This window comes from Oenanthe melanoleuca, chromosome 4 (assembly GCF_029582105.1).
Source record: "Oenanthe melanoleuca isolate GR-GAL-2019-014 chromosome 4, OMel1.0, whole genome shotgun sequence".
Taxonomy (NCBI): domain Eukaryota; kingdom Metazoa; phylum Chordata; class Aves; order Passeriformes; family Muscicapidae; genus Oenanthe; species Oenanthe melanoleuca.
This window is the reverse complement of record NC_079337.1, coordinates 48350720-48374820: the sequence shown is the minus strand read 5'-3', so window position 1 is coordinate 48374820 and position 24101 is coordinate 48350720. Positions and strand designations below refer to the sequence as shown.

General features: G+C 37.0%; 1 protein-coding gene across 17 annotated transcripts in view; it reads left to right on the top strand.

The window, feature by feature from the left end:
• The window catches only part of TBC1D1 (TBC1 domain family member 1), a 97859-nt gene that overhangs the window by 40259 nt on the left and 33499 nt on the right, over positions 1–24101 (top strand). For 5 of the 17 annotated variants that reach the window (XM_056489748.1, XM_056489752.1, XM_056489751.1 and 2 more), the window contains 11 exons: positions 6070–6603; positions 9652–9741; positions 10377–10481; positions 11099–11231; positions 12640–12731; positions 14282–14392; positions 17370–17498; positions 18310–18396; positions 19439–19728; positions 21379–21507; positions 23884–24003. In XM_056489748.1, coding sequence (XP_056345723.1) covers positions 6070–6603; positions 9652–9741; positions 10377–10481; positions 11099–11231; positions 12640–12731; positions 14282–14392; positions 17370–17498; positions 18310–18396; positions 19439–19728; positions 21379–21507; positions 23884–24003 — 1820 coding nt within the window. Of the gene's footprint in view, positions 1–6069; positions 6604–9651; positions 9742–10376; positions 10482–11098; positions 11232–12639; positions 12732–14281; positions 14393–17369; positions 17499–18309; positions 18397–19438; positions 19729–21348; positions 21508–23883; positions 24004–24101 lie in introns of all 17 variants that reach the window. The other 12 variants (XM_056489755.1, XM_056489764.1, XM_056489761.1 and 9 more) reach the window with 6 other exon arrangements.

Genomic DNA, 24101 nt, shown 5'->3' with positions numbered 1-24101 from the left:
CATATGTGTTGAGGAGTGAAGTCATGGAGTAAAGGTGATTTGTATCTCTGTGCATCTGACAACCTTAAGTACTTAATGAGTTGTTGGTAGGTGTTCCTTTAGTTCTACCCATGGTGCGTTTGCTATGCACAGAAAAACTAATGGAAGCTTGCAAGGATAGTGGTCAGCCAGGAGCTGGAAGAGCTGTAAACTTTGTTGTTCTCTGAATTAAATCTGCATTTGATTGGCTTTGTGGGAGGAATAAAAATCCAATCAAATCTGTTTATTAAGGGTCAATGGATAAAAAGGTTTTAAAGTAAGAATTGAAGTTAATGACTGGAAAAAGTCAGGGAGGTGTAAGAGACTGTAGGCCATTCTTTAAGCAAGAAAACAGAAGGGAAAAAAAGCCCTGTGAAGACACTTGAGATGAGACCTGAATATAAAAGGCCTTTCACTGAAATAGAAATTAACTGCAAAAGTTTATAACTCTTTTCTACCTTGAATTTCTGCTAATGCCAGAGAGTAAGGAAATTATGTCTTGGTATTCCTACTTGGAACTTAGCTGGATGTGCCCCCAGCATCTCATCAAAGTTTGAAGTATCTAACTTGGAAGTTTGCCTTGCTTTATGTGGGAGACTGTGCCATCAGAGGTCACTTCCAAATTTAATTATTCTGTTATTTTGGAAGGAGAAATTGCGCAGTATCTCAATTTAAAAGAAGAGCATCTGTAAAATATATCAATTAAAATGCTTTTGGTTTAAAAATGCCAAACTTTAAATCCTATGAGTGGAGAAAAGTGTTTGAGAAGTCAGTTGACCACTACTCCAGGTTAAGGAGTGGTAAGGACAGGAAATGCTGATCTGTGTTGATTTCTGGACAGCTGTTTTGCCACCAGTGTGCTGAAAACAGACCAGCTGCTTTTTATTACATATCAGACTGCTGAAATAAAAACTTGTATGCAGTGTTTGTAAAAATGCAAGTAAATATTGTTCTGTATTACCTTTTATATGTGTTATATATGATTTAAAAATTGTTTTAATTTCTTCATTCTGCTACTTTTACAAAACATTCCTTGATTGTAAGTAACTTACAGGTGGCAAAAATATTGCTATCTGTCGTGATACGACTGGATAGCTTCTCCCACAGTTAAAAAGCTGTGTTCTTTATCTTATCTGTAGCCATACTCTCTACTAAAATAAAGAAGGAAAAATACTAACAGCAAGCAGTATTAGATTTCTTGACATATTTTATTGAGCCTGCTCTATTGATCGGGGGGAAAAAAGCAAGTAAAAGCACTTAAAAATAATTCAGCTGTCCTCTCTCACTTGAGTAAGCTAGCAAAATTCAATCAAAACATCTCCTTGTTTCAAGAGTTCTTGAAAGATTTTCACGTCTTTGTTCTAGCTGGGGTGGTGTGAGATCTTCTGAGGTTCAGCCTAAGAATCTGACCTTAATGTTTTTCAGTCTCCAGCCATTTCTGGAGTCTGTTGCGTAAAACCAGTTCCTGTCGGCACAGGTCTGTCTTAGGTTAAACAAAACCCTCTAAGTCCTTGAAATCAAGGCAGTGCTTTAGCCCTTTACTGACCTGAAACCTTATGCAGAGACTGGTAGGTATAAACAGGTAGACTTGTACTGCAGTTATAAACATTTCATAATAGAATAATAAATTATCCCACTTTTTTCTTTTTCACCTTGTTCTCCCAGCCAATGTGTTAGCAGTTCTTTTCCGGTGGCCCATTTTGCTTTCTTAGCTACTATGTATAAAAGAAACAAGGAATCATTTTTTTTAAGTCAAGTCTTACTTATCAAAAGTCAGCTGTTGCATTCAGCTGTTACTGGGCTCTTTTTATTTAAATAGTTTCTAACTGTTTCTTAAATCTACTGGCAGGGTAAATACCTTGACCTCTTAATGCTTGTATGTAAACTTGCAGGGTAACTGCTAGTTTCAAGGGGTAAAAATGCAGCTGCAATTTATGTGAGGGGGAAGAGCTGTTCTTTGTTCTTCAGATACAGCAAACCCATGCATTCTTAAAATTTACTGCCTCTTGTCATGATTTGGTGCATGACATAGAAGCTGTAGCTATTTGTCTTGTAACTGAGTAACATGCACTAGGAAGTTCTAGGTGTTGGTTTGTGTTTTGGTTGAATACCCACAAGCCAAGTCACAAGAATACTCAGCTTTTCATTTCCCTGCTTTGTCTCTGCAAAGTAAACATTCTCATTATAGAAGAAATAATGTGGTACACTTTAAAAAAACCCACAAGTCTAGTGTTATTTTTAATGGTTATAGATATGTGATCTTTTTTTTTTTGTATCTAATTCAGACACTCTAAACACAAAACCTTTTCCCTAGTATATTTCAGTTGTCTTCTATTCAGCAAGCTTGTTTGGCCTGAAGTGATAAGAAGGTAATTCTCTCTATTTGGTAAAGGTTCATTGCTGCTTACACTGATGTTCTACACATAGTTTTGTGGTTTTAGGAAAATAATTTTAGGTCAGCAGCAGTGGTTTTTCTGATTACAGAAATAATCTTTATCCACTAATTATATATTTATATTAAAAAACAAGTCAGAAAACACTTAAGAATAGAAGCATACTAGAAAAGAGGATTTGCATGTCATGAAGAAATCCTGTGTGCAACAGTCTTCCCCCACTGTCTTAGCAAGCTCAGATTAGTAGGCACATTTAGCAATAGGTGTGTATAAAAGCAGTTGGTATATCTATATCACTAAAGTGACATAGGGTGGCCCCTCAGGAGGCCATCCAGTTCAGCCCCCTGCTCAAAGCAGGGTCACCTAGAGCAGGCTGCTCAGCCCATGTCTAGTCAGAGTTTGCATATCCACAAGGATGGAGATTCTGCAATCGCTCTGAGCAACCTATGCCAGCTTGTGGCCAGCTTTGCAATAAAAAAAAAAAAAATATATGATTCTTATGTTCAAGAAGAGCCCACAACTTTTAAAAGACAAACAATATTAACTTAATTCAGGAGGAACTTCATCCATGCTGCATTTTGATACAAATTGAAGAGCCATAAAACCTGATTCTCTTTACATCCTAATTAATTTTTGGAGGTTTGCAAGAGATGTGGTTAGTGATCACCCACTGGCATGCTGCTTAATATGCTCCTTAATCTGGAAATGTTTCATCTGTGGTTAATAAATATTTGCCAAGATAGAGCCTATAACCTGAAACAATTATAATATATTTATTTTTAACTACTGATTACTTCATGTTTGTTTATTCAACATCCACATCTGTTTAGTCAGAATGCTAGTGTCAGGGGATATAGAAGGCAAGTGGATTGTTCATTTTCCATACTTGCATAAAAAGTCTGGAGTGGTACAGGTAGATAAAAAGAGCACAAATCTTGATCAGGCAAAGAGCAGTTCCAGGGAAATAAGTTTGGTTTTTTTTCATTGCTCATGGATCTTGTCTTTACTAATGAAAATAGATAAATGTTTAACATACATAAGCATGCAGGAAAGTGAGATGATGATTTGCTGCTGCATCAATTGCCTAATCATAAGTAATAAAATTTTATTAGCAGGCTGAAATTTTTTTTAGGTCTATAAGTGAGAACAGAAGAGTCTGTGTTTTTTAGTAAGTGTAGCACGGAAGCCAGCTGTTACTTATCAATGACATGATTCAAGCCTTAGCATGTGTGAAAATAAATAAATAAATACTCCCCTTGATTTTTCATCAACAGGCCTGCTGGGTCTCCTCAGACACAAAGTTTATTAACTACTGCAAAGTCCTTCTGTGTGATGTAGTGTCTTTCCCTAACCACTGTCTGTATATAAAGTATAGCCACTGTTGAATAGCTATTTTGTCCAAGGTGTTTGATAATAAAAAACATTGAAGAAGTTAAATTCAGTAACTGCATTTATGTGCTGGATCCCTAACGCCTTGTCAGGGCTTTAGCTCAGCTGTAACCCTTGCAGCACCTGCACTGCTGGAAATTGTCCTTAGTGTTAAGGACTGTGTGTGTTGCTGGGGGAGCTTAGCTGGGGTTGAGATAGCAGCTCTCTTTGCGTGGGTGAGAGCTGATGTTCCTGGCTTTAACTAAGTAAGCAGAGTTCAGAAAATGCCTCAGTCCTTTGCTGCTGCCTCTGCAGCCTCAGCAAAACTGGAGATAGGTTTGTTGGTTTCTGCATGTATCCTGGGCAGCTCAGTAGTAAAATTGCCTATGGCTGGTGAGTCCAGACACTCCCACAAGAGTAAAACGTGTTTATTAAAATTCTAACCTATTGCAGCTTCACATGTGGGTAGACTGAAGTTTTATGTTTTACTGTTATTCTGCTACGTTATGCCACTCAAAATTGTTTCTTTGAAGGAGTATTGAGTAAATAGAACTGAGGTAGACCCTAAGCTCACTGTAGAGCAAATGTAGGTTGTTTGAGGTACTAAAGGTTTGTTATACCCTTAATGTTCTTCTTGTGTATGATTAAGAAGTTAGGCACAAAACTGAGCCCAAGGCTTTCTGACTGGTTTGTGGCATATTAGAGAATGGACTTATGAATTCCTGACCCTGCTTTTCTTGCCCACTCTTCACTTTTGTCTTTGCTGAATGATTAGCTGGTGACTCATGCCTTACGCTGAAGGGTGAAGTAATGCTTCCTGAGTTCCTGTTTTGTAACGTGTTACTTACTGTTTTAAATCCACTAGCTATGTGTGTGTGACTATTTATTTGTCTATCTCTCTACCTATCTCATTCTCCCTCCCTCTCTCTGTCTGCCTACCTACCTACCTATCCATATCTTTGTCTTTGTTTCCTTGTCTATAAGAGGAATCCTATTAAGCTCTTTATGAGCACCTAGAATATTCATTCAATTTTCACTGTTCAAATTTGATTTTCCCTCAAAGTCCTTTTCTGTTTCCAGTTGGTTTATGCTCATTGCTGCATAGTGATAAAACAATAGATAACCATAAAAATGTCAAAAAAAAACCAGAGACCTGGTCTCCAAAATATTCTCTGGGTTTAGGGATGCCTTTTCTTGTAGAGGAGGGGGTTCTTCTGGGCTGCTATTTTAGTCTGCTGCTCCCAGACTTCTTTCTGTACTATCTGCAAACAAATACTTATAAGTAAAGCGAGTTCCAGTTGATGCTTGACAGGGGAAATTTGTTTTGTCGGGAAATTAGCACACTTTGCATGGATTTTTCTCAAAGTAACTTTGATTAAAAAGCTGGCAGAATTAGCAGTTGTAATCATAGATGGTGACCTCACATTTTTCATTACAGCAGGAGCAGCACAGACTGCAGAAGAACCTTAATCTCCTAGGTCAGTCAAAGCAGTGTGATGTAACCAAGCGTTGGCCTCACAGCAGCTTAGCAGAGAGCATATGCATATCACTACTGTCTAACCATATCAGCAACTGGGGCCGTTTACTGTCACTCAGAGTGTGTCACATGGCACTTTGGGTTCTAATTACAACATCTGTGATCTGTAGCAGACTGCTGTCTCATACAGATGCCCTGCAAGTCATCTAAGATAGTAGAATAAAAATGAACATCTAAAATAATGAATATAGTTATTAAAAAATACAACTATTTACGTTTTTTAAAGCCCATTAAACTGCCATAACAATGTAACATGCTATTATGAAGGGCAAAGCAAATTTGCAAGAGAATCATTAACCTACATGACATGAGTGTTTGAGTAAGAGAAGGGAGTGAAAAATAACAGAGATTGAATAACTTTACCTATTAATTAGTCCATGGCTTCTTGTATGCTTTCTGAAGTACTTCTGTCTTTCATTTTGAGTTGGAATTTGTCACGTTATACTGGTTGCTTCAGCGGCTAAAGTTTTACTGAAGACGAAGAGCATTACAAGGGAAAAAGCTCTTTTGACAAAGTATTGGTGGTGGTGAACTCCTGGGAAGAGGACAAATGAGAAATTCCTCTTCTCAGTGTTATTTAACTGCTATAATGTGTCTCTTAAATAAAAGAAGATTCCTTCAACTTGTCTTTTATTTTTGAAACTAAATCAAAGTATCTTTCCAGGAAAATCACAACAGGGAGCCTGTTAATTTTGCAGTTTGTTTGTCATAAAGCACCCGATGCTAATGTGTATTTTTTTCCCCCTCCTGTAGGTGCCTGAGATTATAAGCTCTATTCGACAAGCTGGAAAAATTGCCCGTCAAGAAGAGTTTCAGAATAACCTCTCAGATGTTGAAGACCCTTTTGCCAAAAAGTTTGAGGTGCTGTTCTGTGGACGGGTAACAGTAGCACATAAAAATGCACCTCCAGCACTCATAGATGAATGCATTGAGAAATTTAACCGTGCAAGTTGTACAAAAAATTCAGATTTCAACTCATCATCACAACAACATGAAACTGCCAACAACTTTGGAGGTTTCTCTTTCAGCAGCAAATTGCGGTCCGTATTCCAGCCCTTGGTCAATGAAGAGGAGGAGAAAAGGCCAATTAGGAAATCTTTTTCTCAACCTGGACTTCGTTCCTTTGCTTTTAAGAAGGATTTCCAAGAGGGAAGCCTTAGGAGTAACAGCTTTGTCAGGTCTTTTGAAGAGGATGCAATTTCACTGAACCTAAGAAGTCAACTCATCTATGGACGCAGTGTTGTGCAGCCAACTGACATTGCAGAAAACCGGACTATGTTGTTTACGGTAAAGCAAGATTTGCGGCTTCTGGTGGCGTTTGCACATCTTGGAGTTTGGAGTGGCAGACACCAAAGCAGATGTTCTGACAGATGGCAGTTATTTCTTTGATAACTTAATTGCAATTACCAGAGCTTAACTTAAACTTGCCTATTTCACTGGAGAGCATTGCTTGTTAGTGCAAATGGGTTTACATATTCTAAATAAGTTTATATTAAATAGTTTAAAGCAGTACTACCTGAAACCTTGGGCTTCTAAAGAAATTTTTTAGAAAGTTACTGCAAGTTAGTAGGTAGTTGTGCAATTGCAGAATGGTATGTACACTTATACTAGCTAGTATCAGCAGAAATAAATTTCCAGGGGAATGCATTAACCCTAACTAGAGCAGAAGGACAAAACCATGACTGAGAGCTAGTAGACTTTTTCCCAGGATAAGCAGTTTAATTGACGAAGGTGCTCCTGCTGCCAACCAGTCTGTGTAATGATGGAGTAGAAGTGTAATAGCTTCCTACACTACTCCACACATGCCTCCACTCCTGCCCTGCTTTGGTGTGGCTAGCAATGCCCTTGCCTTGATAGATGAGCAGCAAAACTATTTTCCAAGAACTAAGAAGCGAGTAAGGAATGTGGTATTTGCTCCTCTTACAATCCTCATGATAGTTAAGCTGTGTAACATATTTTATTTAGCTTGTATCTTCTGAACATAATACAAACCTGGAGCTGGTTCTGCAAAGACTGACTCTCCTAAGGTCATCTTGGATCTCTCAGCTGCTTTTGGAGCTAGGTGTGCTTAAAGCCAGTAATGGAGTGGAGTGTGTACAATTACAGCAGGTTTTTTAAAGCAGGGAAAGAGAATCCTTAAGAAGGATTGTCGCTGTGTTATGTCTGTAAAAGTAGCATGCAGAAAATGTCACAGTCAGTGATACCTGAATTAAAGCTTCTGTTTGGTAGTGCAGGCTGATGTCAAACAGAGAGTACAAAGAAGATGGAGAGATGTTTCTTCCCTAGTAAAAAGAAAGCCATGTTCACCTTCCTTCCCTTGAGTGTGTATTTCACACAGAAAATATAGGTACCCTTTGCAATAATAATGCCTAATTTTAAATAAATCATTGCTCCATTATTGATTCATGGCACATATTCTAGAAGCAGAGAGATTATAGTTGGGCTGGTAGGTCCAGATCCTCTTACTCCAGTGAGTGCATTTTTAATTTATATTAAATAGATGCAGTAGTTCTCAAAGATACCTACAGCTTCAGCCTGGATATAATGTCAGTCACCTGCTTGCAGGCACATTTCTGAATTGAGGCTTTGCTGATCTGGCTTTGTGTCTTGGGTTGCTTTTTGCCTGGGAAAATATTGTTTAGTATGCGCAGCTGTATTCTTTTTGTATTCAACCAGTCTAAATTCAGCTGAATATACGGAAGTGAAGTAACTCTAGTTTGTGCCTTCAGTATCCACAGGCAGCAGCTCATGGCAGAGCTGAGTTTGTTGGTTAGCTGTCCCCTGTGTTCAGCAGGTTCTGAGTCAGGGACTGCAGGTGGCTTGCTCAGATCTCATCCCTTTCTGTGTGGCTGCATATGAAACACAAGTAACTTAATATCCAGAGGAAAAAAAATGGTTGGTATATTCTGTTAGCTACTTAGATTTTTTCCACAACTGAAGCAAAAGTTGGTTGATGTATAAGGCATGAAAAATACTCAGATTAGTTATCTGCCAGCTTTCCTCACCTGATTTAAACTGTTCTGATTTTCATATATCTTCTGAAGAACTGCTTTCCTAGCTGATTTCTTAGGGTTTGGGGGGAGGTGGGGGATATTTTTAGGTTTTTCTTTTGGAGGTGAGTGGGAAGAGGTTCATTGGTTTGGGTTTTTCCCCCTTGTTCAGTTGATTTCAAACAATCAGTACTGCCCAGGGGCCAAATGTGAAAGAATGATGTGGGACTGAGCAATAAGAAGGAGCCTCTTGCTGCAGGGAGGGGAAGACAGCAGCAATCAGGATGCTGCTGAGTAGGTGTTGGAAGGAATAGCCCCATGAACAGAGGCAAGATCAGCCCCAGGGACAATACAAGGAAACCAGCAGGCATCTGGGGGAAACCATTGCGACTGGTTGAAGTGGAAGAAGAGGTGGAAGGTGAATGCACAGGACCATTTTTAGACATACAGAGGTGGCACATCTGACTTGATCTATTCACACGCACGATTTGTCCCTTCCCCCTTTCATAAGAAAGTACAGTTTTATTAGTGCTGCTGATGTTTTTATGTGCATCTTTTGGGATTTGGTAGTGATTGAAGCAGGTTTCTCATGCTCATGAGTGGATCCAAATTCCACCTGCCTTACTAAAATCTGAAATGAGACTTGTTTTTGACAGCCTTTGACATGCTAGAAAATATGAGGAATTTAAATTTTCTGTTATTATCTTACAAAGATGCTGCCAGAAGCTGAAAAAATGAAAACAACAGTTTCACCTAAAAAATGCCATTTGCTCATCAATACTTAGCATTGTCTTTTGACTGAACAAATGGCCTACAGATTAAATTACATTAGAAAATATACTCCACTAAATTAATTTGTATAGGTTTTGAATTAAGTGCTTTAAATTAAATGTTATGTGTGCCATAAGTAAATAAACAAAACTCTAAAAAATTACTAGGTGGAATACAAGAAGAGCCACACACTTGGATTTAAATTTCAGGGCAATCTCATTAAGTAGCTTCTGTGACTGTGGTGCATTCCAAGACTGCAGATAATAAGGAAAGGGAGCATGAGTATATTTCTCTCAGTGCAAAGTAGGTTACTTGTGATACAACATTGCTCTCATCTGTTTAAACATTATTTTCAGTTTCTTGTGTCCTTAAACCTCAGTGCCAGAATGTGCAGAGCTCTCATTGCCAAATCAGTGTTGCTTCAGTGTTTTTTCTGGTAGTAATATACTAACTGATATAAATATACAGGTAGAAAAAAATTTGAGGTTTATATTCAGGAAGCATTTTTATAGTAGGACAAAAGGAAGTGTAATGTTACTTGTTAGCACCTTGCAATTTATTTTGCTCTTTTTAGATTGGCCAGTCTGAAGTTTACCTTATCAGTCCCGACACAAAAAAAGTTGCAATTGAGAAAAGCTTTAAGGAAATATCCTTTTGTTCTCAGGTAAGATTGTAGTGTATTCTTTTTCTCTTATTTTGTTGTTTAAATCTTCTCTACTCGTGAATGCTCATGTAATCCTCTCTCCTTGTGTTTAAATAAGGGCAGTCCTTTGCCATACAAAGGTAGTATATGTGATTTACTGAGGGCAGGCATGTGTCAGAGCCTCATCATTCACTAGTAATCCCTGTTCCTTGTGCCACAGAGTTTGCTTCTCTGCCCTTCTGCCTGAGTTTTTTTGGTTTTGTGGGTTTTGTTTTCCATAAATTACTTTGATTTTTAATTTGATGGCAGTAGCCTTCATCACTAAACATACAGGCAGATACTCTGAAAATTTCAGAGTAAAATACATTTTGAATAGAATTTATTACTGTCTGGGTCTGTTATATGAGTCTTTTATTGTTCATCCATTAAAAACAAAACAAACAAACAAGCAATGTCTGAGTTACTTGAAATTCAAAAGATTCATGAAGTATTCGATTCTATAACAGGACAGAATTTTAATGGCAGATGTCTTTAATGTGGCTGTAACAGATAAAAGTGACCTGTAATGCTGTTTTGTTCTTTTCTTCCTGAAAGAAATACAGTACAAAACATTGAAAGTAGATATGACTGTTTCGTTGCTGTTGTTTCTTTGTTAGGGAATTAGACATGTGGATCACTTTGGGTTCATCTGCAGAGAGTCTTCAGAAAATGGAGGCTTCCACTTTGTTTGCTATGTGTTTCAGTGTACAGATGAAGCACTGGTAAGTGAAAGAAGAGGATACTCAAATAGAATATTAGGTCCTAATAGTCTTCTATTGCTCCATGCTCTTTATGTTGCTTAATGTCTTCAAATCCTACTCCACTCAGAAATACAAGTATTTCAGAATTGTAACTAATATAGCAGTCTGCAAGAGACCTTTCCATTTGTTTTGAGGGCAGGAGTTAAAATCCTCTTTAAAATCCACAAAATCTTCCTTTCATTTCACAAACTTAGCTAGATCTAATGCCTCCTTTTTGGGGAGAGTTTTCTCTTAGGGCACCTATTCTGAAAATCAGGACTACACTCCTGTGCTCCGAGTAAGGCCAGTGTATCAGAACTGCAGCAAGGTTTTTTATCATAGGCAGGAAAGGGGTTTGAGATAGAGGATGGGATCTTTCATTAGACCACGGTAATAAAATTGGGTGGTCTGGAAGTGACATGAGTTCATGATGAGTTTTATCATGCTTGTGTGTTTGTGCACAGAACCAACAGCTTGCCTTTATAGTCATAAGCACACTCCCAAGCAGAGGCAGTATCATGCTAAAAGACTGTTGTGTTTGTGTTAAGGAAAACAGTGGAAGAGTAAAATTCTGTTCTTTTGCATCCCAATCTTTTCAGGTTGATGAAATCATGATGACACTGAAACAGGCTTTCACCGTGGCTGCTGTGCAACAAACTTCCAAGGCCCAGCCCCAGCTCTGTGAAGGGTGTCCTATGCAAAGTTTGCATAAACTCTGTGAAAAGATAGAAGGTGAAGTTTAAGGAATTTTCTGGTTGAATATTTTTTTCTGGCAGTTTCATTGGGGGACAGTATGTGAAATTCTAAAGAAATTAGTGCTTAAAGAGAGCTTGGGACTTGAGGTGAAAAGTTGAAAGCCTTTTATGTAGAGGACTGTAGTGTCAGGTTTTCTGTAAAGTAATCAGAATTTTCCAACAAGAGTTAAGCTCCTTTATTGTGTTTTAGTTGAACTTTTGTGAACTATCTACAAATGTAAACATTAGTGAGTTGCAGCTTGTTTGGCTCAATTAGCCCTATAAATGCAGAAGACTAGATAAGGAGCCTGTGAAGGGTAGATGCTGCAATAGCTATGACCTGCTATCCTTTTGAATCCACTTAGAAAATGGCATTATGCTATCACTAAGCAGGAACTGAACAGTATGCTTTTAATATGTGTGTTTATGATGTTGATTTATGCTCCTTCATGAAAATGCAGAAATTAGAATTTTCCCAGAAGTTCAAGACACAAAAAAACCTCTTTATGTTTCAGCAAATTTCACATTTAGATTTGCTTCATTGATATGATGTTTGAGGTGAATAAAGAGCAACAGCAGCTTGTCAGATCACATGACAGTGGCTTGTTGGATTAAAACCTGCCTAGTGTTAATTTAATGAAACTGGAGAACTTCCAAAACTACTTTCACTCTATTTTAGTTTTCAGCTAGCTGTGATTTTTGGGAAGTTTCTTAAAGGCAAATGTTCCTTAATGCCTTCAATCATGCCATCTTGTTAATCGTATCATCTGCTTCTGAAGGAGGTATTCCATGATCAGAAACTGAAGTGAGCAATACTGTTGATGATTTGCTGTTTTTCCACAGAAAATAGAAGAAAGGAATTTAATCCAGGATGAGAACAGCAAACATAATATGAATGAAAGGATAGTCTGCTTTAGACTGTCAATAAATGTTTTTTTAATCAAGAGGCAAAGTAAGACCTTGACTTAACAAGCAGTAAATTTACGCGTTCTCAGAATGTCCACAACATAGAAATTGGAGAAAATTATAGGGAATTCTATTTATACCATAAACAAAATCCAAACAGCACTGCACAAAACACCAACAAAACAGTCTGTTAAAATGCAGTAGATTGTGGGTTTATTTTATCTTGTGTGATAATGGAATCTTCAGCTAAGAGTATAATCCTGGTCTGTGCTCAATAAATCTCCTCATTGCAGAGTTCATGTCCCTCATTTTAAAGACATGAGTTTAGTAGTGGCTTTAAATTAACCTGGAGTTCTTTCTAATGCCCTCTTATGAAATCGTGGAATGGGCCAGCTCAAATATTTGACACGCTTTGGCTTAAATTATGAGCGTGTTTATGTGATTGATTAGTTCTGAAAAGTTTGACCCTGTAATTTGTTCTTTTTTGTTCTTCTTGGTAGGGTTGCACCCTTCTAAGACTAAACTAGAACTACAAAAGCATCTAACCACACTAAATAACCAGGAACAGGCCTCTGTTTTTGAAGAGGTTCAGGTAAGTTTCCTACAAGATTTTAAAGCAGTTTTGTTTTTTGCTAACGTCTGTGTAAAACACAGAAGTTATTTTCTTTCTTTGTGAATCATTCATTATTTTGCTTGTTAGCCAGCTTGTGCTTTAATTTCAGTTGTTCTTCTAGAGCTGTTAAAAACTTACCTCTTGATGAAAATTACTTTTACTCATTTTTCTTCCCCTAATACTCCTTGCTTTTAATGAAGATGTTGCCTTCTCACTGAGTAAAACTGAACACATTTTTTGTGGGTGAAGGCTTGTACTGTGAGGGCATTTGACCAAAACAAATTACTGTAATATTCACAGATCATAAAATTTCTTGCCTAAAATTTATGCTAGATCATAATTCTTGTCAGACTAATTAAAGAAGTTAAACTTTCTATCTTCTTAATTAAATCTGTTTGAGGACAGGGGAAAGCATAGTTGGATTTAAAACAGATGATGTGCATTGTAGGAAGTATCACTGGGATTGACACACTGTTGAAGATTAAGAAATTTCAGACTTTTTAAAAAGTAGTGTTTCCTTCCTCTCTTGAGTCATTTAAGTCTCTTTGTGTGTTTCCAAGTGGCGGTTTATCACTCAATACCAAATTTGGAAGTTATTTTGTAGGACCAATTCCATGAGCTAAGTGATTTCTTAGGATAAGGCAGATAGCAGCACTGGTTCCTTTTAGTGTTCTGCACACAGTCTAAAGCTTCTGGTAGTCACAGGAAACTGTTAATTGCTTCTGGTGAGGGTCTGCAAACGATTAACTTGGTAAAACTAAGGGTAAAGTACAAATTTCCTGCCCATCTTTCTCAGCTAACTTTTTCAGTTGGACAGCCTGGAATGTTGTATTCTTGCAGATCCATGTATTGTTACCATGATTTGCATTTTTAGGTCACTGTCTTCCTGTGGTACTTTTATTAATCTAATGTGCTACCTTAGCATTGATTCATACTATATCCTCTGTATTATACATATGTTTTTCAAAAGTTAAGTTTCTGGGATTAAATTCTTCAATCAATTGTTTTAAAATCTTCTCTTACAATAATTCAGATCTAAATAAAATGCAGCACAGATAAATACGTTCACCTTGTGCACTAATTTATAAAAAACTTATGTCATTTCCCACAAACTAAATATCCAGTGTGAAGGTTTCTAGTAGAAGCATAGTGAATCCTATCTCTAGGACAGTACTCTATGTGTGCTGCAAACTCAGAACTACAGTAGTTCGGTTTTCTTTATATCAAAAGAAAATTGGCAAAAATATTTTTGAAGCCTTTATTTGCTCGTGGCAGTTTGATATCTGTACAATTGTCCTCTTAGGTGTAAATTGTCATGTATGAAGTGAGGTCAAGTGTTTTTGTGGCTGTATTGGTGCTTTGCCTGGAACACTGGTGTCCTCTGGTGGACTGCAGTAGTAGCATTAACAGACTAAACAATGTAGGTTCCTACATTGATGATTTATTACAGTGACAAATGAAAAGAGTAAATATTTGCTAACTGTTACACAAATGTATAATTACTGTGCTTGTGGTGTTTTCAATTACAGAAATTAAGACCACGAAATGAGCAAAAAGAGAATGAGCTAGTTATCTCTCTTCTGAGAAACATGTATGAAGAAAAACAGAAGGACCATGTTCATATTGGAGAAGCAAAACAGGTAATTAATCATTCAATTTTAGTTCATGTAAGGAGAAGCCAGGAAAAAAAAAATTCATTTGATTTTTATATCTTTCCAAAGGCAGATTTTCATCACTTGCAATTTGAAACTTCAGTGTGTAAGCAGTGGTGAATATTGAGTTTGCTTATGGTTCATGTGCCAAAACAAGTATCTCTGATTTTGAGGTCCCTGGTACAGTCTGGTTTCAGAACTAGGAGACAGAGGTGCAAACAAGGCAGACTACTACTATATTGTTTATTTGTTTTCAATGCAATGAAAATTCAATATATGTGAGGTATATAATTATATATTCAATATATAATGAATTTGTGATTGCTCTCAGCTGATCTGTGGCATTTGCCATCTCACTATCAGTGTTCAGTCAGTGTAATGACAACACATTGGACTTGACCATTGATAAAGCCTATTGCACTTCCCAAGACTGATAGTTATTTCTTGTGTGCAAACAACCATTTGAAGTGGCCTTAAGAGGAGGAGGATTGCTGCAGAAAAAGCATTAGAGACTCTCATCCATGTCCAAAGAGATGAACTATCTTTTATTCTCTATGAGGTTCCATCAATGCTGTTTAACTGGCTATTTATACAGCACACTTAAGGTTTTTCCGAAGGATTAGTGATTTTGGATGTCTTGGTTTGTGAGTAGCTACCTTGAGACAACTCAAGGAGGTTAGTTTTTAAAAAAGGATTCCATCCATTCTCTGGAAACATTCAGTAGCAATTATTTAGACCCTCTTAAAAAGTCTTGACTGTCCCTCTGTTGGTTGGTAATTCCACTGTGATGACTGCTGTCAGCCATTTGTGATATAAACTAGCAAATGAATATATGAAAAGTAATGAGACCTGTGAAGAAATTAGGAAAGTAGCAGCAAATCTTCCTTTACTGTATTTTCACTTTGTTAATCTCTTCTCCTTTTATGGCTTACTAGCTAATTATTGACTTCCCTGAGAAAACAGAAAGAGAATTGCATATTTCACTTTCTGATTTACTGTCTTGGGCATCTCACCAGAAATATGCTTTTAAGAAAAAAACATTTCATTTGTGGGATAAGAGGAAGAAACATTGCCTGAGGTCCTCTTGTCATCATATGTGACATATTTTTATCTGGTGTAATGCTAGCTTATTGTCAAATAGTTGTCAGTCACTGCTTGAAAATAGGGATATACAAAGCAAGATAAGATCTTAATGTGTCTCCAATGATTTGAAAATGTACGAGGCCTACTTCAATCTATTTGCTCAGTTCCTGAAACCAAATTGGTTAATCTGACACTTGCAGAGATGCCAGTGATCTGAGAACTGACTTCCCCACAGTCTATCATTTGTCTCAGCATAACATTTTATATTTACTCTGATACTTTATCTCCAGGCCTCCTAATAGCAGATACCTTTGAACACATACTCTGTTATTTGTCTCAGCAATCATTAACCCATGACACCCTGATTCCCCTCTGTTCTGCACATGCACTTTTATAATTTGCATTGCCTTTAAAAATATATATATTTAAATCAGGGGAGAAAAAAGATGAAATGTGATGCTAGTACATGGATCTTGTTTAACAAAAACACTTCAAAGTGAATGTCCTTTCATAAGAATGTAATAGCAAGCAGCATCTGATTTACCCTTGGAGAATAAGGTGAGGGAAGGTGATGTGGTTTAGGAATGGTACTTCCCATTCAGTGCCCCCACCAAGACTCTCCAAGCCAGGCACCTACTGCAGTGGGATGAAGAGGACAATTGGAGGCACAAAAGGCAAAGATCACAGAAGGCAGAAAGCATGAGATAAGAACAATTTACAGGAAACAGCAATGAAGTAAGAAAATGATCAGTAATAGTAACAATACTAGTCACAGAGGGTACAGGAAAAGAAATTATTCACACAGAATCCACCCCCCAGTGACAGATAGTACTGGGAGGTTCCCTGCTGACACATTTATTTGACTGAAAGGAGCCCCTTCTCTCTGAAGAGAGGCCTTTTCCCCCTACCTCCAGCAATGACAGATGGTATAAAATATCCTTCAGGTCCTGGCCATGCCCCCTCCCAAGTACTGCAAAAATTAACCCTGTCCTGGCAAAACCAGGACAGAAGGTAAAAAGAAAATACAGGAGCCTGTAAAGTTGTCATACTGGAAACAGTGTTTTAAAATGACATCTAGGCAGGACAATTTGGTGATGGTTATAATATGTCATTCAGCTGCCCAGTACTAGTAATTGCACCAATCAAGCATTCAGATCTCTGAATTTAGGGACAAGTAGGGAGGGCTATGGTGCCTGTCACCTTCAAGATAAACCCCCAAAATAGCATTGGAAACTGAGCTCTGCTTTCTACTGCGGATACTGGGTTTGGAGAGTAGTATCTGCATCATAGTATCATTTTTATGTTTGCTGCATTAGTATTCACCAGCACTAAAAATGGACTGAAGTATTTATTTAAGAAGCAAAACTCTCAATTGACTGTTAGTATTAAGGTGGAAATATTTTTAGTGGCGAAATATATAGAAGAGTTAGATTGTTACACATCTTCCTGGTCCTTAGAAAGACCCATTTTACTATAATGGGGAAAGTTCAGAGTTTCTGTTCATGATGAGATTTTGATTCTTTTCTTGGTTGAAGAAAAGGAAATCCATGAGAAATCTCTAATCTCTTATGCTTCAACATTTGGAATTTGTACAATTCTACATTGGCATAAATGAAAATTTATAAACAGAGCTGAAAATCTGTATTAAGACAGCAATTCTTCTGAAGCATGCTTGTTCATTCAACGTTTCCTGTAGGAGATTTTCTGTCCTTTTTAGGGTAGTTTGTTAAATTTCAGTACAAGTATCTGTAGAGAAAAAGGCATGACAAATTGAGGACACCAGGAAAAACTATTGATTCAGGTTATAGAAGTCTTCAAACTGTTCACTGAGATTTTCTCCATGCTGTTGAGTATTTTCATTTCTGTTTTTATTCACTTACAGGCTTCACAACCTCCTGCTGAGAATGCTGTAAATGAAGTGTCCAGCAGTGCTCCGAGATTCAGATTAGACATGTTAAAGAACAAAGCAAAAAGATCTCTTACAGAATCTTTTGAAAGTATTTTATCGCGTGTAAGCATCTTCATGTTTATTGTCTTTGAACATAATGTCATTGCTTTTTTTATTTGATAGAACAGTCATATTTGTTATCATTACAGGCTGTAGCCCGAAGGTTGTTAAAGTTACAGTGACAAAAATATTTGACTGTACATTTTAGAAGAAAAAAAAGCAGGGCTTTGGTAGAGAGAATACCAAGTCCTGGATGAAGTGAATTAATTCCTAGACAAGAAAGTGTGTAGATAGGCATTTCAAAAAATTAATATGAAGTTAACGTGAGGACTTATGAAAAGCAACAATTGGTTTATTTCTCTTCTGGATTTAGAAAATTTAAAAAGTAATTGTAATTGTTCACATCTCTTTATGTAGAAGGAAACTACTGAGGAGCTGACTAAGCATTTCTAATGAGATGTGTTTATTAGTGACAGAGAACTGATGAGTAGTGTGATACCTGAACTTTTAAATCCTGTAGATTATTTGAAGATGAGGTATATAAAGAATGGCACTAAGAACATGAAGGCATCTATGCAATATTACATCTAGTAAAATTCTTGTAGACAGTGTCTGGAATAACGGAGAAAACTTGAGCTTCTATGTGATAGGGATTCTTTTCCAACTTAGTTAATTCTGTGATTCTTTGAGAATGTTTATCATTAACAGATCATTGAAATTAGCTGCTGAAAGTAAACAGGGTATTTTTAGGCATTTCAGGAAATTAAACTTGATACTGTTTGTGAAAATTACAGCTCCCAGCTCTGCTACCTAAACCTCTTTGGTGTGCCCTATATATCATAATCTTAACTGCTGATGTGCTTTATTTCTACAGGGCAGTAAAGCCAGAGGTCCACTGGACAGGTCTGGTTCTGTGGATTTGGACAGCTCTGTGTCCAGTACCTTAAGCAGCACAAATAAAGTAAGTAAAGCCTGGAATAATTGTACATATTTAGACACTTAAAAATATTCCCTGAAACAACTAAGCAAGTGTGAAGTATGGTCAGATGAGAAATGTTTCAAGTTTCTTTCAAGCTTTTCATTCTGTTCCATGTTATAAAGCAGAGAAGTGCTATTGAATTAGAAAAGCCTTGTACTATATATATTTTGTATATGTGAGTATATGTGAAATAAAATATTATATAATGTCATCTGAGTTTTCCAAGAGTGTGCTGCGAAACAAGTGCCATAATCACCTTGCTTGTCTGTCTGGTTTTAGCCCTGAAAGTTCATACCATGAATGCAAGACTGTATTCAAAAGAAACATAAAACTAAAACAAGAAGTAATTTCCCTGTTTGTGTGGTCAGAAAGCGTTTAGTCTGTATAACACAATACAAACAAACAGCATGGAAGAAGCCAGTCTTCTTCCCTGGAGGCAGTGTAGCACTCGGCAGGCTTAGATATACAGCTGTTGATTCTGCTGTAATGCCTGTTCACCTGCAGACTCCTGACATTATATAAACAAAAGTCTGCTCTTTCTGCTTATGTTTTTGAAAGAATCACTGATTCTGCAGGAAGTGTACAAGGTGAGGAATAAAGAAAATGTGTGGCTTGGGATTGAAACAGGCACCTAGTCATAGGCTGAAGTTCTTTGTGTGAATCTGCAGGTAGACAAGAGGAGTATTATGTGGTTAGATGGGTTGCTAAAGATACAGGATTCTGCAATGCCACCCTTTTAACTGTTAGCCAAACCTCACCCTTTTGTTCTGACCCTATTTCTTCTGAGTTGTATTCAGCATACTATAAAATACAATTACTCTCAAAATTACTCAAATTTTTCTCTGTAAAATAAAGACTTTTCTATGGTGGCCTAAGTGATGAATGACAAGGACATAAAACATCTAATATCTTTCTTTGACCTAGCTTGATAAAAATGTGTGTTTGAAGTAGATGACATGGTACTGCAATCTCAAAGATGGATTCTAAGCTCATACATTGATAACCTCATTTCTTGAACTGCTAGGAGCCACCATTGTGCGAAAAGGAGAAAGACAGAGTTCCTGTGCTTCCTGCAGAAAATGCTGTCAAGACCAGTGGGTCAGTGGATGATCTCTGCAGTGACACAGAGGATTCCTCTCTGGAGCAGTCTGTTGCGTTGCCCCAGCAGAGCTTTCGGAGGCGAGCGAACACACTGAGTCATTTACCAATGGAGAGCCAGGAATCTCTGGGACCTGTCGAAACATCACCATCTGTTCCTCAGAGAAAACTTATGAGGTATCACTCAGTGAGCACAGAGACTCCTCACATAAGAAAGTAAGCCTTATTAAAAGCAGGCTATGATTTTGTTTGTTGAGGGCATATTTGGGGATGATAATTGCATACCAGGTATGTCCTCTGAATGGATAAGGGATGTGTTGCAGCAGTGTCATTTTAAAAACACCTTTAACCCCTTGTGCTTCACAGGGGAGAGAAGACGTGAGATGTGTAGTTTCACAGTATATGTCACAAAACTGCTCAATTAGTTTATATTTTTCCAAACAATCATTTTTATTGTTTTGATCTGTGAAAGGTATAAATAAACGCTACTCTTGTTTTCTATTTACAGAGAAAAATCCAGTAGCCTCTGTGATCCTGAAAACCTTACTAATTGGTGATTTCATATGTAGCTTTGAAATAGCACCCACAAGTGACTTAAAGTGCCTAGGTATTGGTAGAGGTAGGGCTCCTGTCTAGCTTTTCAAGCCTATCTAGATTTTATTCACAAAAACAAACTACTACTTGCTTTAATAGGAATATTCTTAAAGCTGTCCTCCTTCAGAGGCCTGCCTCTGCATCTCTAGTCCCCTCTTAACTTTATGGCAGTTTTCTCCCTTCCTTCTATCTGTTTTTTCCAATTACTGTTGAAACACTTCGCCCCATAGGCTTCTGTTTTACTGCCCAAACTGCTCATTTACATAAATTAATAGGAAATCTCTGTGTGTTTTAGCCCATTTTTTTCCTGCAGGAGGCAGGGCATAAAACGAGCGTACCTGAAATAGATGATGACAGTGAAAAAAAGGAGAATTGTAGTATTTGAAAGGAAATATAACCTGTCCCTTTTTTGAACCTTTTTAATTCTATAGTACTATAGAATGTTTTTTGTAGTGCAATTTAGGACTTGTTGATTATCTGTTATCTTCACAAGCGCCGCCCTGGAACTTGTAGCTGTTTGTTCAATCAGTTACTATTTTACTATAGGAATGCAGCTAGAAATTAAGTATATTTTTTTATTTCCTTGGTTATTTATGTTTGGGTTTGGCCATGTAATTTTTAGTAGGGCCTGAGTGCTTGCTTCATCACGTAATTCAAATCCAAAAGAAATCTCTGTTGCTTCTATTTCATTGCAAATGTACAGAAACAGAGGAAATGGAAAACTTAAAAGATGAGTATACTTTAAAATTCTCAAAAATCATGTGAGTTATAGACTTTTAACAAGTCCTGTTTTATGAATGTTCTAGAACAGCATACCTCAATCAAAAATGGTTTTCAAAGTAGAGCTAAATTTAGTTCCTCCTATAGCATTTCACTTCTCATTCATTGGAACTCTTGATCATATGCCTGACTTTATCATAGAAATCAAGGGGAAGCACATATAAGGAAAAAGAAATTGGGGTGTTATTGCCATTTTTTTGGTGAGTTATAATTAGTCGTATTCTGAAATGCCTTGCTGAAGCCTGTAAACATGAATTTGGGACTTTGCTGATTGGGTTAATAAAGTTTGTGTTCTTACAGTTACTGCATTAACTGTGAAAAACATAGGAAATGACTAATTTACAGCTCTCTTTCAAAGACTAGAGAAGGGATTTCATTTTTTTTCCCCCCTTTCCTTTCTTTCTGTTTTGTTCTCTGTGCTACCTCAACTCCATCGCTCTGGTTGGAATCCGCTCTATATGGTGTGAACGAATCTGTTGGAAAATCTAAAAGTTCTTCTGGTCAACTTGCACGTTCTCCTACTCTAGCTCGTCTTAATCCCTCAGCCTCTTCACCCAACTTTTTAAAATATCTAAGACATAATTCAAGTGGAGAACCAAGTGGGCATTTTGCACAAAAAAGGTGAGCTAGTACCTGTAAATAGTTTGGGGTAGGGTTTGTTTTCCTATGTCATAAATATGAAACTCTATAGCATAAATAATTAAAATTATTTAGTATAGACCAGAGGTGGTAGATATTTATGGGAGAGGGAGCTCTTTAACTGCTCAACTACTGAATGTATAGCTGGTACTTACATAATTTATTATTTTAATCAATCAAATTCTTTCAGACATTGGCTCTTTCTTTAGAGACAGTTGTTGCAAAGCAATTTGTTGTTATGCAGCAGACAGCAGGACTCCTTAAATTGTGTAAGGAATAAGTTTCCAAGAACTTGAGAGCTCACTTTGTCCTTCCTGAAGCATTTGGTTTTGTCCTTTGTTCATGGTAGCACAAAAACATACTACTTTTCTTTTGTGCCTCACATTAAAGGCAAATTGACTAAGTTAACTACATGGGGGAAGAAGCAGCAGGAATATGGAGAGCTGATAGGAAAAGATCCCACCACATACAACCCCACCACCATCCCCACTCCTCGCAAAACAAAAACCCAAGAACAAACGAACAAAAACCCCAGTCCATCAACCCATCATTTGTCTTGGTTACTTGCAGCAGTATCAAATTATAGTTTTCCATGCCTTCTTTCTTAGAATTAAAATATATAGAGAGAGAGCATTGAAGAAAGGGACATTAACACTTCCCTGAGAACCTGAAACTAAGTGGCTCCCTAAAAATCATAAACTGTGAAACTCTTTCTTAATCCCTTGATCTAAAACTGCTTATTTTAACTCAAAAGCTAATGAGACCAAATGTCCTCAGAAGCACTGTAAACAGTCACAGGCCATTGGCAAGCAATTTTTATTGCTGCTCCTGTTTGTTTTTCGTGTTTGTTATTTCATGTGAAATTTTCCTGTTTCCCCAAGGTGCTGATTTTTCTAAACCTGAGAAAATATTCGACTGGGGATGCTGTTTCACCATTTTTTTTCAGTTGTACTTTCTGAGTACTAACTAGCATACCTTAATTCAGCTTTACCTCAGAAGTATGACATAACTCAGGGCAGGAAATGAGTCTGCAGAATCCTGTTCATTCTTCAATTTAATAGGACCTACTTGAATCCTAAAGGTTAAATTCTCAAAGCAAATTTTTTCCAGTTGATTTGGTAATGATTCTGTGCACAAAGAATTCTTCTTTCCTTTCCCTGTCTATTAAGGATGTGCCATATTGAACATCTAAGTAACAAGACTGAAAATAGAAATTGATAGGGATGTCAAATGTGTTAATGAGTTTAAATCAATACAGTCAAGCTTCCCAAATCTGTAAGTGGAATTATCATGTAATTGTAATGGATTTACAACGTAATTGGAAGTAACCCCTGTTTGCAGGGTACACCATGCTGCAGACTTATCTTCTTTATCTTAGTGCCAGCTACTAAAGAACCTGCTTCACTTAATGCTAGTGATTATCCCAGAGTATTCTGCCCCCACGTCTCCCCCCCTCCACTTCTGTTCACATCTTCAGGAAACATTACTAAATGCTATCCAGATAGAACATTATGGTTTATCAGAAACAATTATTTCTTAAACTTACTTTTTCAGGAGTAAATTCTCCTGCTTATGTGATTTTGTGTTTGAGAAAAGGTCTCTAGTATCATCAGCCAAGTAGTTTTCTATATTTTTACTCCATGCAAAAACTTTTCATTATCTGACTTGTTCTTACTGTGTTCTATTCACCTTCTTGTGAGTATCTTTCAGACTTGTTATTCTAAAATACAGTTAAATAATTCTTTTAAATTAAAAGAATTTCTTTTAAAATAATTATGTTGGCCAGAAGATTGTCGATGAAATTTGATTAGTGCTCCTGTCTGTTGCATAAATAGAGCCACAGTCCTGAATGATCAGTCAGAGGGCTTAGCTTTTAACTTAAAAGTTCCAAGTTTGTCTGACTAAAACCCTGTTAATGCTTTACAAAGTAGTTTTTGCCAAAGTCTTATTTTACATTTACCAATGATTATCAGTGTCAACTTTTCCTAACCTTTTCCCCCAGATTTAGTCAGTCATTGAAACTGATATTTAAGAAAATATGATGAAGTTGGCATTGGTTCTTATTAGATTAAAAAAATTTATTTGAAACATGCACTAAAAATCTTGGGATATAGCAAAGACTAGTAACTTTACTGGAAGTACATTTATGTACACTGGAACATTTTAGTTTGCCCAAACAAATACATATCTCAAACTAGGACCTTGTTAGCAGTTTTGGTTTTGACTTTGGTTTCCTTGATATTCAAACCTTCAGGATTTAGCTGCCTTTTGTTTGAAACTTAGGAATGTGTATTATTTTTATTCTGTGGATTTATACTTCTTTGTTCTAAACTATACTTTTCCCAACTGCACTCTCAGCATCTCCTACCGTACTGCCTTAAGGAAAAAGCTTCATTCTTCCTCTTCTGTGCCAAATTTTTTAAAATTTCTGGCTCCTGTAGATGAAAATAACACCTCTGACTTTAGGAGCACAACAAGGTAGGGTTTTCTCTTAAAGCCTGGAGGTAAAACTGTATTTTCAAAGATTTCTTTGTCTGAAATATTTGAAATGCTTCTTGCACTTGCAAAACCTGATT